Genomic DNA, 19,302 nt, shown 5'->3' with positions numbered 1-19,302 from the left:
AAGATGGAAAAATAAAAGACAGCAAGTTGTGTGTTGTGTGCATGTAAACATGTAGCTTTTAGCTTTTAGTTTAAAAATCTGTGTATCTGGCTCTTTGTCGGTTTATCTTGTGTTTGTACACTGCTGCGTTTGATTCCGGCCTGTCTGCTTGTTGCCTCTTCTATCGGGGGCCTCCGCTGTTTTCCAGCCCGCCTGACAGACAATCCGCCTGAGCGCCCCCTCAAAGCTTTATTGGCTCTTATTGCCCTCTCACTCAGATCCAATATGCCAGTATTGATTGTGTTGAAATGCAATCAGGGTCTCCACAGCGGAGGAGCAAACAATCTAAATTTAACAAAACACCTCCGTCTGCCTCTGGCCCGGCGCTGATGGCACCTCCAGAGAGGAACAAATGTATTTACGTGTGCGGAGAAAAACAGAGGATCTTTCACGCCATCGCAGCTATTGTTCGCCACTCGCACACCGAAGCCTGTGAGGCCGCACAAGCTGAATGTGCAGGAAGTGACCTCAGCCCCGACCTCACTTCCTGCCAAGTAGGGCAGTCACAGCATGTTGTTTCAGCGACATAGTTTTTTTTTTGGTTCTCAGATGTCAGTTTGTCGACAAACCTTTAGATATTAAAGCGTCTAAAATGACATTTTCAATTTTTTTTAGTCTTGAGATTATAACTTGAGGGAAATGCACACTTCCCCAGAGGTTGTGAAATGATTCCAGGAGCTCAGGAGGTCAGATCATATCATGTGATCATTCAGCTCAACTGGAAACAAGCAATCATTTGCACAATGACATTACAAAGTGCACAATCAGCATTTCCACACTTTTTCTTGAAAAAAGAATGTGAACACTGTGAATAAGTGTGATTTGTCAGCTGTATAACGAAAGCTGCCTCTCCATTGTTATAAAGATGTAGACATCTGTGAAAACTTCGTCATTGTAATTTGTGTTATTACTTGAAAAGCTGCAGCTCCTCTGTTCAGCCTCTGTATGAAACACTTGTCTTCTCACATCAGGATTCAGGCATTGGTCTCTACATCTCTGACATATCTGCTAAATGTCAAACACCGAGAATAAATAACTCTTATTGAACAGCACAGTTCTCCTCTTCAACTAAACTCTCGTGTTTTTATTTTCAACACCTCGGCGTGATCTGTTTCTACGAGTGTTGGATCTCAGGCGCAGATCAGAGACCTTAAAAGTCGAGATATCCAAACTGTCCTTTTACAGGCAGTTGTGTTTGTGTTCCTCCTGTTGCCAAAACTATTCCCACCTCCATTAACCAGCTCCCACTGAGGCTTCCGAACCCTCTGAAGTTGTTTGAGTTCTTCTCAGTGGACGCGTTAGGAGTTGGAAGCGGGGCGCTTTTCAAAAGCACATTTGAAGTTTCCGCTCATTAGAATGAATTGGCAGAGGCAGCGCGCCTCGTTCGGCTGCACCACCCCTCGCTAGACCGTCCTTCCTCCGAAATCAGCCCTCCAGCGAGGCCTCCCAGACTCGCAGCATCTACAAGTGAAAAAGAAAACGCAGCGGTTGCGTTCGACAAATGGGATGAGAGGCTCAGGGCAAATGTTTGTGGCAGGAAGCTGAGTTGACGCCGCTGATGAGAGCAGCATCTTTACATAGAGTCTTTCTTCAGCTGACCTCGATGACCTTTAATTTCATCCTCGCGAGCGTAAACTAACAATTCGTCGTCAAGCAGGAATGGAGACACTTCAAACCTGCTTGTGTTTCCAACCCATCATGCTCTATCAAAATGTGGCATTCAAAAATAGGTTGCTGATTGGGGTCAATTTTGTGTGCACATTACACTTTGATTGCACTTACGCCCCACGTGAGATGCAGAGAGCGATTTGTCGGCGTGATGAATCTGCCGTCACGGGAGAGAGACAATCAAGACCTCACTGTCTCCAGCCGCAACACGGATGCATAATCGCCTGTTCCTCTGCGACGAATGCTGATAGCGCCCTGATTAGACAGAGTTTCTGATGCAAGGTGATGTAAACACACCGCTGTCACCTGCTGCGGGTTTTAAAGAACACTGGTCAGCTCTTTGAAGCACTGACAGAAGTATGTTTAAAAATGATCATGAGTGAAAATGTGCTGGTTTGAAACCAATTTTTTTGCTTTTGTTTTCACACGCTCATAACGACTTGAACTGTCTGAACCCGTGAACATTTCAGGCAGCCGTTCACGTGAATCCCCTTTGTCAGTGTGTTGTTATAATGGCAGAGACAAAAAAAAAAAAGACAGAGGCAGGTGTCACAGAGGCGCAGCGGGTGGTTAATTATGAAAGAGATATCGCTCACGTACAATCACCTTGTCATAATTACACATGCGTCTCGTATTTCACGGCGCTGTCGGGCTCTCTGGGTCCGCCATTGTTTCCCTGGATGTAAATGACAGTGGTGGGACGCAGGTTTGTGTGGAGGGAGAGAGCACCTGTTGCTCAGCGGGGTCCCCATCTGGAGGGAGATTAAGGTGTGGGTGTTGGGGGGGGGGGGGGGGGGGGGGGGGGGGCGTCTATAATTTAACTTAATTACTTCTGAAGAGACCCGGTGATGGATCAGCCCAGCGTCGTTATTAGCATACGCTCGGTCTCCGGTTCCCCACGGCCCTCCAGAGCAGCCCAGGGAAACTCTCAATTGTGGAAAACCATCCATCCGTATTCCTCCAGCACTAATTCTGGATTAGGATTAGGTGATATATAGTTTATTTTTTTGGTTTTTTTTAATTACTTCTTTGAACTATTCCAGTGGTGTGGCTCCAGGGACGGTGAATGGCGGTTAAACAGTCCCCCACTTTGGTTTTAAAAGAAATATATATAACTTCACCAAGGACCGACAGTTTCCTTATGAAACCACATTTAAATTTAAATTATTCCCTGGGAAACCAGTGAAAATGCCTCGTAATATTAAAAGGAGTCAGTAAAATTCCTGGATCTCTCCCTTTGTCTGGATCCAAGCCTGAATTTAATGTTTGTTCTTGGCCCGCGTCTCGTCCTTCAACCAAATTTCTAGCAAATCTGCTCAGTAGTTTCTACATGGTCCCGCTAATAGGGATATTCATCTGTAATGTTTCCACGGCCCACCAGCCGTCAGAACGACTGGAGTGTCCTGTTTAACATGTAAAGTAACTGCTTCTTGAAAGTGTTTAATAATCACACATCATCTTGTTGGTTAATTATGTGTTGGTTACAAAACCTCTGTAGTTTGGAGTTAATCAAATATCTCAACTACTCGATGAATTGGACATTTGATGTCATTCGTATCCACAATGTGTTTTTGTTTCACTTACTAGTGACAAGTCCGAACTAGCCGAGAAATTTCATTGTCAAATTTAAATGACTTTCTTTTTCCTCCACATGCTACAGGAGCACAACAGGAAAGGATAAAATAAATAAATAAATACATGGATTAGCTGTGCATGTATGAACTGGATAATGGAGACACCGTGAAAACCCCTATATGCTCTGAGAGCGCTGGCAGAAGAGGAATAAAATGAGATAATCCCGAGTTTATTCTTGGGATTGTGTTTTGGAGACTCCAGGCAGAACAGGCCCAGATGCCACATTTAAAACTGCAGTGCTCTGCAACAAACAGGTCACCAGAGTCCTTGTACAGTTTCACAGTCAAGAGCAATTTGCAAGCCTGGAACCATTTCACACTTTGTTGTTATTTTTAGTCAGACGCCTCGTCTTGTAAGTGTGGAACAGACCGGCTAATGGTTGATGAGGTCTTTAACAGAGAAACATATTTTGTGTTATACTGAGGCTTATGGAGCTTTTGAGCTGTTGGTTCCTTGATCAAAAACTTTGCTCTCTTTCCTCAAAACAGTTCATATTCTGCACTAATAACAACAAGGCTCTATTTTTAATTGATGCTATTATTTGTTACCAACATATTATGTAGTGCAGAACTCCACTTTCTGCCACTATCAAGAAATGAAGCCACAATGAATGTGATAGAATCTACTTAATATAACAGAAAATGTTTTTTTTGACATGTAGGTTACTTGGACTTTATACTTTGACCCATGTCCCAGTTGCTAACATGGAGTAGGTGGGTTTTATGACGTATTCAGCAGCCAGCCACAAGGTTGACTTGCCTTTTTTGGGGGCGCTGTAATGATGAACGTCTTTTTTTATAGAGTTTATGGATTTCTCATCGGACATTCCTGCCCCAGACAATTTGATGGGAATAAAAATAAAAGCTAGATAACCACACGCTTCTATTTCATTTAAATGAAATGAACTTTCACGATACCAAAGATACCTTTCTTCACTTCTTACTGTCTTAATCAAGCAGCGTGGCTGGACAGGATATACCCACTACTACTGTCGTTACACTGTGATGTCAGAGGGTGGAAGAGAATGTGACAAGTGAGCTCCCACGCCTACAAATTCCTTGGAAAGTTTCCTTGGATATATATCACAACACATCCAGCGGTAAACGGTGACATCCCAAAGCTTCCTCTGACACTCCGGATCACACCCACGCTCGTCTGCGCTCCGCACTGTCACCAAACCAGGCAGGCAGGTATTCTGGACAAGCTTTCTGCGCCGAGCGGAGTATCTGAGGTGACACGTCAGGTTCTGCTCCAGTCAGAACTGTGTGCGGTAATTGACGGGGAAAGCTCCGCTCTCACTGCGGACGTCTTCGCGGGGTGAGCTGCAGGAATGTCAGGGGCTTCAGACACGGTGTAGGAGGGTTTTGAGTCTGAGTGTGTATTTCTGATGTAGGCTGCCTTTGGGCTAATTTCAGGCTAAAAGACAAATAATCTACTTTTCCAACCGAGGCCGGAAGCTGTTTCCCCGATCTAGGTTTAGTTTTAAAGATAAGAGGGAGGGTCAGGGTGAGGCACGGTCGGGTTATGGTGGGTCAGGCTTTTTATTTTTCATTGCTTTATACCCATACAATCGTTAAAATTCAATTTACTCAAGTAATATACTTACTATGCCAGGATTATCCATCATCTTGTTGGTTGATTATGTGTTGGTTACAAAATGTGGACATTGTGGTGAAGTGGGAGCTGATCTCTACAAAGATTTGTTTCTCCTGTCGATCTACGTTCCGACCCTCACCTGTGGTCATGAGCTCTGGGTGGACTGAGACTCAAGTGTCCAAACATAGCTTCCTCTGTGGAGTCCCTGGGCTCAGACGAGGTGATAGGTTGAGGAGCTGGAGAGATAACATATCCCATCTGGCTGCAGGACGCCTCAGGTTCCCCCAGGAGGAGCTGGAGAACTCTTTTGGGGAGAGGAACATCTGGAGATTCTTACGGAACCTGCTGCCACCACGACCCAAACCCTGAAAAGGCATCAGAAAATAGATGGATGGATGGATGTGTTATAAAATATAACAACATATCACAGAAAGGGGCCGTCCCACTTGCACGATGAGAGCTTTTAAGGTTCGATATGAAATGGAAAAATGTGCTTCCATCCTGAGTGCTTTATAATGTCCCTCTCATTCACACACACACACTTACAGAAGAATAGTAAGCTCCAACACAAGCTACTGGTTTGACCATCAGGAGCGATTTAGGGTTGTCAGGGATCGAACCACCAACCCTACAAAACAGCACTCTACCTGCTGAGACACAGATGAATTGAGTTGGATTCATCTCATGTCTTCCATTTTTGCCAGGGTATAAAAACATAACGGCACCAAGGATGGCTGCCGCTCCGCGAACGGCCGTGATGCAGCTGCTAATTTCATTGGCATCTTGAATTTGTGCACCTTTTAGATAAATGTTTGATTCTCTAGTCTGGGTCAGTGGTTTATGACACTTTTACTAGTTTGGTAAAGTATCTGGATGCATAACAATCACTTGTAGCATTAAAAGTCTGTAGAATTCATAAAACAATCTTGAACTAACTTGTGGTTTTGTCCTCCCCCAACAGTATTCTCATATTTTTTGGCCTGTGAGGTGATGAAACCAATACCGCTGGTTGTTTGCTGTGGTTGCAGTCCTGGCGCGTAGAGCAAATTATGCACCATAATCAACTGCACAAAGCATCTAATGGCAGACCCACGGTGCCACAAAAATATCCCCTGCCTGTCTGAGAGCTTAATCATCGCAGAACCCCGTGTTTTCAAATTCAAATTCACCCTCTTTTGCAATGCTAATGGAAGAAATCCCCCCACAATCAAGTCGGCACGAATCGGCGGAAAGTGCCTCAAATGTGATTTTTGACAGGGGGCTAATGTCAGGATGCACTGTACGGAACGAGGGCCGCAACTTGCAGTCAGCGAGAGGAAGTGAGAGTCAGTTGAGAACGCAGCGGTGGAACCGTCATGGGCTTTGATCAACAACCTGCTCATTTACCGCAGCTTGTCTCTCAAGCGGCGTCTCCAGGCAACTGAGGGCTGTCAGTGGAGGAAGTGGCGTCGAGCGGACAAAACGCACTCTGGGGGCATCCTGTCAGCCTGGAGACCGGTGATAGAGGCATACTTAGTTCCTGCGAGAAATCGAGAGGGAGAGAATGGCACAGAGGGAAAAGATACAGACCCATTTTTCTTTCTATATATAAACCTTTTTACTGGCTGAACAAATTACAGGTAGTTTTCCCCCCATCAAGACATCTGGCGCCTTTTCATTTCGCCGCGCGCCTTCAAAATACAGCGTTCCAGTCGTTTAGCGAGGGGGAGCAGTGGATGACTTTGACTTTCTCTTCTCCCCATCTTCGGTAAAAGCTTCCGTCCGAGCTCTGGACACAGATTGAGAGATGGACGTGTATTTGCAAGTTTTCCCAATCAGCATTTAAATGCTCTGTCTAGACAGAGAAAAAGGTAATCGCATTAGCATTTAGCCGGCGGCCATCAAGGCTATTTGTTCTTATCTTTGTATAAAGAGCTCTGCTGTGTGGTCTCTTTCAGTAACGCCCTTCATACTCACTCAGTTACCAACATTAAAGTTCTGGAAGCTGCCCAGTGCCACCACAGCCTGGAGCCAGTCAGCAGCACCATGGAAGCAGTCGGCCATTAAGCACCTTGCTCAAGGGCTTCTTAACGGGAGTTGTTGAAGGAGCAGCGAAGCATGTCTCCTCCGCTTCCTCTCTTCAGGTTTGCCTCGCTCCTCCAGTCAGGAGTTTGCTTTTTTGAATTTATGCCTCTGGGCAGATGGTCGGCAGCATCTTCCTCCTGAAACCTTAGAGACAGGACGGCAGCAATGATCTGTACAAATTATTGACCTTAACACTCTGATCTGTCTGTTCTGGCTTTGATTTCATCAGTGCTGGTGTCCATTTATGAAAACCAATCCCAGCCTGATAACATGATTTGGTTCTGTTGGTTTTTCTGTTGAACATTCATGGTTGAACTGGTTTTAATAAAGCACTTCACCACGGTGGGATTCGGCCCCTGAGGGGGGGGGGGGTTCTGCGTTTAATGGCATAGCAAGTGTCATCATGTCCGCTCGCAGCATCTGCGAAGCGAACAGGAGCAGACTGTTCTACATGCAGGTGCGATCCCATCAGTCTGAGCGTTACTGTGAAAATGTGAGGACGGAGAGCGCAGGAGGTGTGAAGGCACAGCGAGAGAGTGTGTGTGTCTGTGTGTGTGTGTGTGTGTGTGTGCATGAAACTGTGCCATGTGTAACATTATCTAAAGTTAGATTAATGAACAGTATTTGGTTTGTGGACATGGTGCTTCTCATTTTCAGGAAAACAAGTCTGGAGCAGAAGACTGTTTTAACCTTGAATCATTTCTTGACACAACAGTTGTTGTCAGTTAAAAAGCTTTGTGATGTCAGCAGAGTGACAGCAACAGAACCATATGTTCACGAGGACAGAAGCTGCACTGTGAATCGTCTCTTAATAAAACTGTGCATAAAGATGGCCGACACGACAGCTTGGAAAAGTAAAGTCAAATCATCTCGGGTCGCCCCCTGGTGGCTGGCTGCGGTATAAGTCATAAACCCTGCCTCCTCCATGCCAACAGATGGGACATGGACCTAACTAAAATAATCAAAGTACAGGTTAAAGTTAGGGTTGGTAAAAAAAAAAAAAAAAAAAGCTGCCTTCTCGTCAATGGTGCGTGCACAGACGGAAAACTGCTGGAAGCTGACTCGTGTCTCTGCTCGGGTGTTTGTCTACCCGACTGACGACTGTGCACGGCGAGAGCACGGGCGGGGTGCGTGCAGGCATGTTGTGTAGTGACAGATAGGGACATCAGCCAATTTTTTTATCGGTCATGTATGTTTTTTCTCAACATTTTAAGTTTAGGTTTGGTTTTAGGTATTTGATGCTAACGAAGAGCGGTCAAAACGTCAGGATTGACACCTGAGACTCACTCGTGATTGGTCGAGCATGTGCACTGGTTCAAAGGTTTGTTATTTTCCAAGCGAGAGTAGAGGAAGAGAAAAAGACTTCGCTGGCTCAGTGTTGTGGATGTGGTCTGAAGGACCTAACGAGCAACTGAGCCACTGAATAAAAACATGTTTGTGTAAATCAGAGAGCGAGCGGGTGAGGAAGCGAGTGAGGGAGCGAACGAGTACAACAGCAGTCATTAGGTGGATGCAAAAAGCGCAAGTGTTTGTGAAAGCTTGTCTGTGTGCCACTGAGTGAATGAGTGATTAAGCATTTAAGTCAAAGGGGAATGAAGTGAATACCGTGCATGTGTGTGTGTGTGTGTGTGTAAGAGAGAGAGAGAGAGCGCGATAGAGCAATAAAGAGAGAGAGAGAGAGGGAGGCACCAGCAGGCCCAGTGACTTTCCCAGTGACTCATTAGGTGGGTAATTAAGGCACAAAGCTTTGGCCCCAGGGCTCCACCGAGCTGCACTCTGAGCCCCGACTGCTAATGACGCCAACCTGGACCTCAGAGAGACGAGGAGGGAGGGATGGATGGATGGATGGAGAGAGAGTGAGACAGACAGACAGAGAGAGAGAGACACAGATCTGTTCACACAGCATGTGCCCAGACTGCTTCTCACATAGGGAGGTGAGAAGATGGAGGGGTCGATACTGTTCACAGCCTGCAGGGATGTCACTAAACTCAACTTAAGAATAAAGTTCATTCACCTTTGTATTCCTGACACGACACGAAACACACCTCGTTATTTAAAACTGAAATTCTTGAGTTTACTTAGGAGGGAGGTGTTGATGAATGAGTGAGCGAAGGGTAAAGTGATGATTAGCAAGAGTGAACAAGTGGCTGATATGTTGAACATGAAAAATTCAAATATTATATATACGTACAGTAAAAGTTGTTTTTGACCTATTGGAGCTCTTCCTGTTTCACACGTAGAGGCAGAGAAAGAGGTTAAGAGCCGAAGCAGCCCCTCAAAGATTTTGCACTTCTCAACACAATGTGGGGAATGGATGGAGGGATGGAGGGATGGAGGGATGGAGGGGGCAGAAAGAAAGCGGTAGAGGGTTTAAGGCACTTTCCCTGCGAGGAGCGGGGGAAAAAAAGTAAAAGGGTAAATGTGCAGAGGAGCCAAGCCGAGAAGCTTCCTCCTCCTCCTCCTCCTGTGGCAGAGGGGTGAGAGGAATGGAAGCTGAGGGAGTGGAAAGCGGATATAAAGGCGGCGGCAGCGGGGAGGACAGAGGAGTTACTGGCATTTCCATTTTGAGCCTGTATCAAGGCTAATGACTCAAGGCAGACCGCTGGGCCTGAGCGAGGGTCCTGCAGGTGGTCCGCACAGGAGTGGAGAGCTCCTGAGGAGACTAAGGCCGTTTTAATTGGACGCTGAATAACGGTATGACTACTTCATAGAGAGAGAATGGTGGGGAGGTCCTTTCAGTGGCAAAAGGCCAGTGTTTTCATGTCGTATTCCATTTATTAAGACTTCGTGAAGGTGCACACGTTTGTAAAAGGTTAAAAAACTAAACACACATCACGGTTTTACAGAGCGATAATGTGGGGAATTAAAATTATAAAGCGTCCCCTACCCTGCGTTCATGTGCGAGTGTGCTCTTCTAACCTGTACATGAGTGAGCAATAAAGTTGTGGCTCAGTCAACAACGAGCTGAAAGACACTAAAACATTTTAAACTTCTTAAAATCCCAGACGAAAAAGATGGACGACGCTTTCCCACTTCCTCCTGCTTCCCAGGAACAAAGCCAAACTACCCTGGATACAAAAGCTGCTGTAATGATGATGTTAATAATATGATTCGGAGCCAGGGTCGGCACAGTAGCAATCATCATCGCCCTGAGCTGCGGCACCGAGATCCCGCTGACGCACGTGTTTGACCAATCACCAGTCAGTCTCAGCTGTCAATCATGATGTTCCCACCTGTTTTTACAGCGCCCAGCTCTCAGACATCAGCGCGATGACAACCACCTGAAATGACAGGAACCGTCCTCGAGAAAAAAATGATTTGATTTCTATTCTGACTTTTTAATTTCGTTCATTTTCCTATCCGCTACCAAGGAGGAGGATTGAAGGAGGCTTGAATTTTGACAAATCATCATGTCGTCCATCTTTATATTCGGTTAATGTAGTTCTCATAATATTAAAAACAATTGTTCTGTGACTCTTCCAATCCACTTGTTGTATCACAGGTAATGAAAGTTCTGCAGAAATGAATTCCTCCTCCCCCCTCCCCCCCCTCGTGGCGCAGCAGCATTCGCTCAGCTTCTCTCTCATCTGACAGAAACTAAATCCAAGTCCGAGACGCCGTGCACCAGTACGAACACATCAGCTGCTAATTGAGCCATTACTATTAGCAGAAACAAACAGCTCTCTAATCACGATGAGATGAGGCAATATCACAGAGTGAGAGGACGGGAGCTGCAGGATCAGAAATCAGTTGCAGTGGGTGGATAATATATGCCTGGCTATTTTTTACCCCATGCAAATATGGTGGAACCAATTCTCCCAGAGGTAGCGTGGTGCACACGTGTGTGTGTGTGTGCGTGCAGAGCGTCTGGTGCGAACTCCAATCTTACAGCTTATTAATTTCATATTTACCCATTTATTTTTTAAATGTGTTGAGTGATGGAAACGCAGCAGCCGGCGGCTCAGAGGTGCTTACAAGGCAGATGGATTTGAAAGGGGAAGTGAGCGCCGAGTCAGAGGCAGGATTTCGATTCAAAGTTGAAGGATCCTGTTTCTTTTATTATTCATGGAAAGAGAGAATTATCCACGGGAAGCAGCGTGAGCATACACTGCGTCTCACTGTGCCGCCTGTTCAGGACGAAAACTACACTTGTCCTGTTTGGGGCTTTGGTGCCCTGCTCAAGGGCAGACTTTCTGAGACAGTGAACAGTGCTTCTATTCATTTTGTTTTCTAAGAGTTTTCTGAGGATACGAACCGCAAGCCTCACAGTCACAAAGCTTTTATCTTGACGTCATTCTGTATTTATTTGGGGGAACAGAATGAGCGATTTGTGTGGAGACGTCCCCGCAGAGCGATGAGCTGCCAATAATTTGCACGTTAACTCATTTACACTCAGTTCAGTGTCTTAAGCAGATTGGACGTCAGGTGTGAGGACACTTTGCTGAGTCATGGCGCATCGTCTGGCAAGCTGCAGCACAGGCCCATTGAAATACATGCAAACACTGTATGTACAACGTTTACCTCAAGCCTGTTTTCACTCTCGTGTCTCTAACTGGACTCTTTGGTTTTGTGTGTTCTGTATTTTTAGCCTGAAGCGACAGATGTCCACCAGCCCCCTCGATGTGTTTCAGTGCAGAACCATTTTCAGTCTGAACGCCTGCTGATTTCAAGTTTTGAAAATGAGTTGGAAGAAGTTTTAAAATGTGCTGATGTTGGAAACATTAAAAAGTGTGTCAGTGTTTGGTGTGTAACAAACAGAAGCCACTTCCTGGGGTCTCCCCTCTGTAGATGGGTCATGATGGTACTTTTTCTTTCTTTCTTTCTTTTATTTCCCGTCCTTTTCTTCTCCTCCTCCTCCTCCTCCTGATCTCTGCTCTATAATTTTTTTCAAATAGCTTCAGTTACATTTCCACCCCCTGGACTTGGACTGTTTGTGGACAGAATGATTCACACGGGGGAGGGGGGAGAAAACACAGACAGACGCGATCACATTTGTTGGTGTAAATACAGGTCTATTGAATCATAAATGGATTTCATCCAGAAATGAGACACGTGGAACGAGGGGCCACTTGTCATCCCATGTGGTGAGTCAGTTAAATATGTGTGGCCATGTGTGGAAGGTCAGAGGAATGAATGGGATGTTTATTATTTATTCTGCTCCTGAGATGAACCCTCTCAGGCATGCATATTAAAAACTGCATGTTTACATCCTCACTCTGAACCGAATGTTGAGACTCGCTGACACTCTCTCCTCGTCGTCTCCCTCTTTGTTCAAACACACACACACACACTCACTGTTTACCTGCAGTATTTGAGAACGTTATTGTGTTTTTGTTTTATATCATTCACTTTTATTCTTCTGCATTTACGATCTCATTATTTTTAGAAACGTGTTTTCACTCACCTAAAACTGATATTGGAGTAAAATATTTCCTGTGAAGGGCCCCAAGAAAGTTGCGGTGTCGAATGTTAACGTTAAATTTAAACCACTAGTCCACCGGTGGCGAGGACTCATCTCAGCTCCTTCACAACCACAGCAGGTCAGCTCAGGTTGTGCGTCCTCAGCTGAGCTTCTCTTAACTCTGAATAAACATGTGAACACAGCTCTTTGTGCAGCAGCGGTGGCTTCAGGGTTTTCTGGACTGAATATTCCTGCAGGTATTTATCATAAACAACACAACAGTTATTCTGACCCACGACCTGTTCTCCGCCACAAACAGTGACCAGCTGATCGTGGATCATCCCATTAGCATCGCTCTCTCTCCGTGCATTCATCTCATACATGGCCCCACCTTAGCTTCCCCTCTGTGTTTAGTGGTGTTGTCCGTTCGATTGCTCTTCACGAAAACGAATTTGTTAGCTGTCAGCCCGAAGCCTCTTTTTTTTTCTCATTATTTGTCACGAAGCGATCTGTTCCTGTGAGTTTAGGGCTCTCCTGTTGATATGTGCAGGAATCTTCTTCCAGAGTAAACTAAAAGTCGAAGTGAAGTAATTGGCTGCCAGTTCGCAACATAAGGTTTACCAGACTCCTTCAGAGGCCTAAATATTTCCAGCATGAAACCTCAGCGCTGACACGTGCGGCGGTTCTACGGCAGCTGATTTGCTTTCATCTACGCCAACAAAGCGATTCTCCGCGGATAACAAGATTTTAGGGAAGAGTAAACATCTTTACAACAACAAGAGGTTCTGGAAAACTTAGCACTGGGCAACACTTTGCTCTGGAGGCAGCATGACAAATAAAAATTGGTTCGATAAATAAATGCAGAGCCTGTGTATTTAAAGGCCTCTGGATAAAATTAATACCAGCTCACACAGCGATTAAAGCCAACTTAAGTCGCCAGCGGCTGTGTTCCCACCGCCTAATTGAAAGCATCCCTTATTTACTCATCTCAACTAAGGGGATGAGAGAGCAAGCAAAGACGGGTTCATTTTCCACTTAATATCTACCGCCTCGTGAACCGTGCGCACACGCAATCGCATCCCTCTGGGGAAAGGACGGCATGTTTATGTTGCACCGAGACCAAGAGGGAACGTAGGGAAAAAACAAAATCACAGATCACAGAAGGATTAATTCCATTTCTACAGGCAGGCACTGGTGGAGGGAGGGGGGGAGGAGGGGAGGAGGGGGGGATGCATTTAACCAGTTTGCAGTAGCGACCTATTTCTTTGTGTTAATGTCTTCATGCCTCGTAACTTCTAAGGTTCTTGCATTACGGCGCAATAGGACAGAGCATGATTGAGAAATTTGAGTATTTTTAGCCAAAGCGCTCATTCACCCTGAGGGGACAGCATCTTCTCCTTCTTCTTCTCCTTCTTCTTCTCCTTCTTCTTCTTTCGTGGTTTCATAATGAACCTCTGGATTTTTGCCTGGAAGGAAGAGTTGGGATGCGAACTGAATCAGCTCTCTCTCCGTCTCAGAGGCTGCCGGTGATTGGCTGGCGCGGCACGCTGAAAGCACGCCACACCGTTGCGCCGCACTCTGCACAGAATGAATGAAGTGCCGGGGGAAGTGCGAGGAGCAGAGGGTAGAGAAAGACAGATTCTCTGCAAAATTATTAAAGGTCCATGAGTAAGATTTAGATGATTTAGGGATCTATTGGCATAACTGGAAGATACAATTATTCCAGTGATGTTTTCACTTGTGTGTGATCATTGAAATTATTGTTTTATGGGCCCTTTATATTTAAATACTTAATATTTACATCAGGAGCAGGTCCTCTCTACGGAGGCTGCCATGTTTTTTACAGTAGCCCAGACTGGACAAACTAAACCTTTTGATTTTCCACTGAAGCTCCCACAGGTTCTCTAAATGTTCCTGATTCTTTTCCATCAAGACCCATGAATTATTCTCTATTCTCTGATTCTGTATTTGTATTTGCGCCTAAATGATAAATGTTTTAAGAGCAACATGTTATTATCACGGGAGCTGGTTCGCCGTGAAACACTTTCTTTGTGCCGACCGTTTGTAATAAATTACACACATGTGACGCAGAGCAGCTTCACCGACACGGACGCATTAACATGACTTCAACATCAAACGGGCAACAACACCCTGATGTCAGACTGTGACTAACTGACCTGGATTTACCCCCCCGACAACCTCAGCTGGAAATTATTAACGATTTTTGCAGATTTTCATCCTTTCATCGTTATCATCGTGTTCCCAGTGTGAAATACTTTGAATCTCCGGACCCCGTGTGTACAATACAGATGTTACGTTAGCTTTGCTGGCGTCAGTCAAACCCGCCGTCACTCGCCCTCCGTCTGACCTCCGACTGAACCTCTGTACTCTTCCCATAGATCTGAACCTTTGGCTCTGTATGGTTTCATTGACTCTAATTAGCCCTAGCCACATTTCCCACGTCTTGTAACAGCTTGTACAGACAACCAGACCGCCACCGCCTCCCCCTCTGCCCTCCTTCCCCCACCTCCCCCGTCTGTCTCTCTCTGTCTCTGTCTCTGCATCCATCTCTTTGTCTTGGCGCTCTCCCACGCACCCCAGCTGTTTGGCCCGCAGTGAATGTCACCTCGTACAGTGCGCTGCTGGGATCCCAGCCGTCATGAATCCAGGGCCAAGCGTCGTCTTGACCCTAACTTTACCTCTCCTCCTCTCCTATTTGACCTTTCCACCATCTTCCTCTCCCGTCCTCTTCCCGCTATCAGGCGCTTTATTACCTTCTAATCTAATCACTTCTATTCCTGAACCTGAACCACCACCCTGATGTTGCCTAACAGAGGCTGTTTGTGGCTCGTCGCAGGTCCAATCCCCTGCAGAGGGACACCGGGAGAAAATCGTACGGAGAAAAGACCTTTTCACAACAACTCTATCCGTAAAACGTTTGCTTTTTTTAGAGCAGCCGTCCACTCAGTGATTGCAGCTCATTAATGTCGGGCCCTCGTCCGCTCTACAGTTATGTCGAGCTCGGAGGGAATCAAAGTAAGTGTCAGAATATAGAGAGCTGCTGTGATACAGAGCCGAAGCAATCAACTCTGATTGGATTTTGATCCCGTCTTATTAACTCCCAGATTGAGGGGACGGAGCAAAAAGCGTGATGCTAATTGCGAAAACAAACTGGGACAAAATCTAAAATCAGTGTCGGTATCTGAATTGTAAATCTTTATGCAGCCCGATGAAATTTGAATGACAGAGGACAAACAAAAACCTTTACTCAGGGATGTTTATTTCTCTGCTTGTCTCAAAGTGAAACTTTAAATGATGTTGGCGTGCGAGAAAGTGTCTCCACTTCCTGTTTTGCTCTTGCATCATTTCCTCTGGAACAACTTGCAGCTCAAGCATCAACTGGACGTCTCAGGACTTGCTCGTGGGACTTTCCTCATATTTGGCACAAACCTTCCTGACCATCGGTGGCCAGGGGTCAAAGGTCAAGGTCGCCGTGGGGCCATTTCTGCATCGTTCTTTCTCCAGAACGTTGAGGACAAAAGCCGCTCGGCACCGAGCAGCAACTTGTGTGTGTGTGTGAACACCTCGAAACCAGAAACAGGATACTTTTGTCTCACACACTTTTCCTCTCTGTCCCTCAGGTGGGACGTCCACGCTGCATCTCTCGTCCGTGCGGGAGCTGCCGTGTCAGCTGCAGGAGCTTTACCAGCAGGGCTTCGTCCTGGCAGCAGTTCACCCGTTCGTCCACCCCTGTGGTCCAGAGTCCAACAGCCCACCGCACCAGCTCTACCGGGCCATACTGGTCCAAGTCAACGACGGGTAAGAGCCACAAGACTTCTGATATTTAACTCTATGATTATGTGTAAGTGCGTTTTTTCTTTGTGTGTCTTGAAAGATTTGCTTTTAGACCCAAATGTTATGAATTCGATCATTTCATAACTTACACCGAGTCACAGACTATTAGAAAAGTTAAAAATCATAAATAAATATATAACATTGCTTTCAAAAAGGTCTTTTGAGGGAGTAATCCTAGGTTGTGACCAATAAAGGAAGAAGTCCCCTATTAAAAGTAATGCATTCTACTTAACAAAGGTGGGGGCCAGGCCTTCGTCTTTCAGGGGCCTCAGATGTCTCAGCGAGACCCCCGGGGATACGACCTGTGTTATCACAAAACGATGAAGCCATTACAGTCACTTAAGAAAACATGCTGAGATTACTAATGCACCTTAATTGGTGTCATTATGCAGAAAAAAACACGTCGTTGGAACCTGATCTTGCTTTATCTTCATGTGTGTAATGGCACAAATTGCTACTGTGGCCGGTCGGCAAGTGACATTAAGGTTTATGTCATAATTAAACTTGTTTACGGCCAGTGCGTTATGTCAGACATTATTTCTTTCTGTGGGGGTCACATGGAGGCAGAGATATTTCCAACATGACATCCACCTCAGCCTGGTTCATTTAACATTTCATATCAGTTTTTCAACCTTTCGCTTCAAAGCGTCACCACATCTGCTCGCGGCTCGGCGAGCTGTCGTGTGGGCAGCTGGACTGGACTTGAGTCAGCGATAATCTCAGTCCTGCATCTCCAGTCCCCTCAGTGCTCCGGCCAAAAACCGGCTGTATGGCCCAAAGCCACAGCCGCCCCCTACATCTGCCCTCCAGCCCTGTGACCGAGCCCCCCCCCCCCTGTACTGGCAGCTGCAGGGGGTGGGTGTGCACTTCAGTGAGGGGCATGGCGCCAACTGGGAGCGGCTCCAAGTGTGTTTGAAGGGCACGGAGGAGCGGTGATGGACAGTGGAGGGTGGAGATCCCTCTTCTTTTTTTCTTTTCGTGTGGTCAGAATCCTTCGCGGCGGCCTTTGGGAAAACTCAGGGGTCATGAAACCTGATCTGCTCATTCAGCACCACGTACTGTAAAGTCTCTTTAAATGAAAACCACGACAGTCAAAAGGTTTGAAGCCCGAGTTCTGCTTTAACTCATGTAGAGGGGTTGATATGGTACTTTTACTTGAGAACACTGAGAATACTTTGTCTTGTTTGTTTGTACTTTTACATGTAAAACGGTTGAGTGCTTCTTTCATGGCTTGGACGTGTGTTTGCTGAATGTGAGTGAGCGCAACGTGTCAAGAAAAGACCCATCGCTCCTCCTCTGTATAATTTTTCTCATAAGATTTAAACATTAACTTTGTCGTGTCAAGTTGTGTATATTAATACGAGCGACATTACTTTGGATAAATCCTTTGACTGGAACTCCTTTGCAGATTTCACCGCACATTTCTGAGCAACAACAAACCCTTCCTGTAATTTCCTCACTGCCGAGCAGGAACGTGAGAACGCTGCCGCTAATCTACATTGACATTTCAGTCCTTTAGCTAACGCTCTCACCCACAGCGACAGTGCATTAACAAAAAACCAATACCCGATATTACAAGCAGCCGAGAGTAAGGAGTGTAATAATCAGAGCCGCTGATAGTTCTGCTGCAACCAAAGAGTAATCATGTTAGAAAAATGACACCAGGAACATAAAATGAAAACTAAAGACGGAATTACGGTGCGAGGGTTTCTGTTGGTGTTCTCAGAAAATGAAAAGAGACGGAAGCGTCGGACTCAGGAGGCAGACGAGCGATGACCGGAGGGAACTGAGATGAATCTGAGATGAAACGAAACAAGATGAAACTTTGTGGATCCCTGTGGGAGAGTTGTGAAGGATAATGTAAGGTTTCAAAGTAAAATATGGTAACTTCAATGCAAGCAGGGCAGAAAACAAAAGAATAAAAGATAAGAGCGTTAAAAATAAAACTGTCAAAAGGGAAACGGAAGCAATTAATTGCTATGTACAAATGGATTGTGCTGATAATTGATATTTCTGTGAGGAGAAAAGCAAAACTTGTGTCCTGAGGAAAAGTTTTCAGGTTAGAGCCAAGTCTCTAAATATTTCTGTTTCTGTTCCCTCGTCTGGTGTTTCTTGGACATATTCTCTGTTTTCTTCCCCTCAGAAGAAACCGTGCGCCGCTTCTTTTTGTCTTACAGCCTGAGAAACCACTTCACCACAGCGTGAGATAATTCATCACAGAAAAACATGACAACTTAATTTGAGACTTTCACTTTTATCATTATTTACTGTAATTTTGCCAGAGTGGAGCGTTGCAAGGCGTTGAGATGTTTTCTGTTTACTGTCAGTCACCCGACAGAAAACTTTGTTCATCAGGACAGTGTTCATTTAAAGATACATTCAAATTATATATTATTCCGTGTATGACATCAAGTCCTCAAAAAAGCTTTTTTTGTCAGTTTTCCAAAACAACCTCAGCAGGAAGAGTTTGAGTGTCTCTTAATCTGTCATTTCTACGGTGAACGTTTTGACATTTAAAACTGTTCATTAAGTTAAAAAAAAGATTCTTGTCATATATCAACTGTCATGATTTCACTTGGAAGTGCTGACTTGAAACTTTTTGCCAGTTGTTGTTTGGTGTTAATAGGCCGAGGACAAGAGGAGAGAAAAAGTATGCAAGATAGGATTGTGTAGGTTTTGGTATTTAACTCAACGTTTTAGTCATATTGAGAAATTCTTGATGATAACTTGATATTATATCAGCTTTACTATTCTGTCTTCACATCTGCAATTTGTATTTTCATTTTTCGACTTTAAAAATACTTCGTTGAGAATGTCTGTAGTAAAAAAAAAAACACATAATTTTCCAAATCAGATTCCACATTTTTTAGATTTCTTGAGTTTTGGGGTCTAGTATGTTGATATACAGGATTCTTCTCAAGATTATTTTGAACATAGTTTTCAGTGTTTGAACCAAAGCCTTGTGTTGATGCTGAGAATCAGTTGGTGTTTAAGTATAAGATGTGACAACCTTACATGATGAACCCTGATGCATCAGTGTTCCA

General features: G+C 45.1%; 1 protein-coding gene across 2 annotated transcripts in view; it reads left to right on the top strand.

The window, feature by feature from the left end:
• Positions 1–19,302, top strand: part of LOC109643108 (raftlin) — a 94,574-nt gene that overhangs the window by 30,052 nt on the left and 45,220 nt on the right. For both annotated transcript variants that reach the window (XM_069537556.1, XM_069537557.1), the window contains one exon: positions 16,045–16,222. In XM_069537556.1, coding sequence (XP_069393657.1) covers positions 16,045–16,222 — 178 coding nt within the window. The remainder of the gene's footprint in view (positions 1–16,044; positions 16,223–19,302) is intronic.

Source organism: Paralichthys olivaceus, chromosome 13 (genome assembly GCF_024713975.1).
Source record: "Paralichthys olivaceus isolate ysfri-2021 chromosome 13, ASM2471397v2, whole genome shotgun sequence".
Taxonomy (NCBI): Eukaryota; Metazoa; Chordata; class Actinopteri; order Pleuronectiformes; family Paralichthyidae; genus Paralichthys; species Paralichthys olivaceus.
Note: the sequence above shows the minus strand (reverse complement) of the source record. Positions and strands in the feature narration are given on the sequence as shown.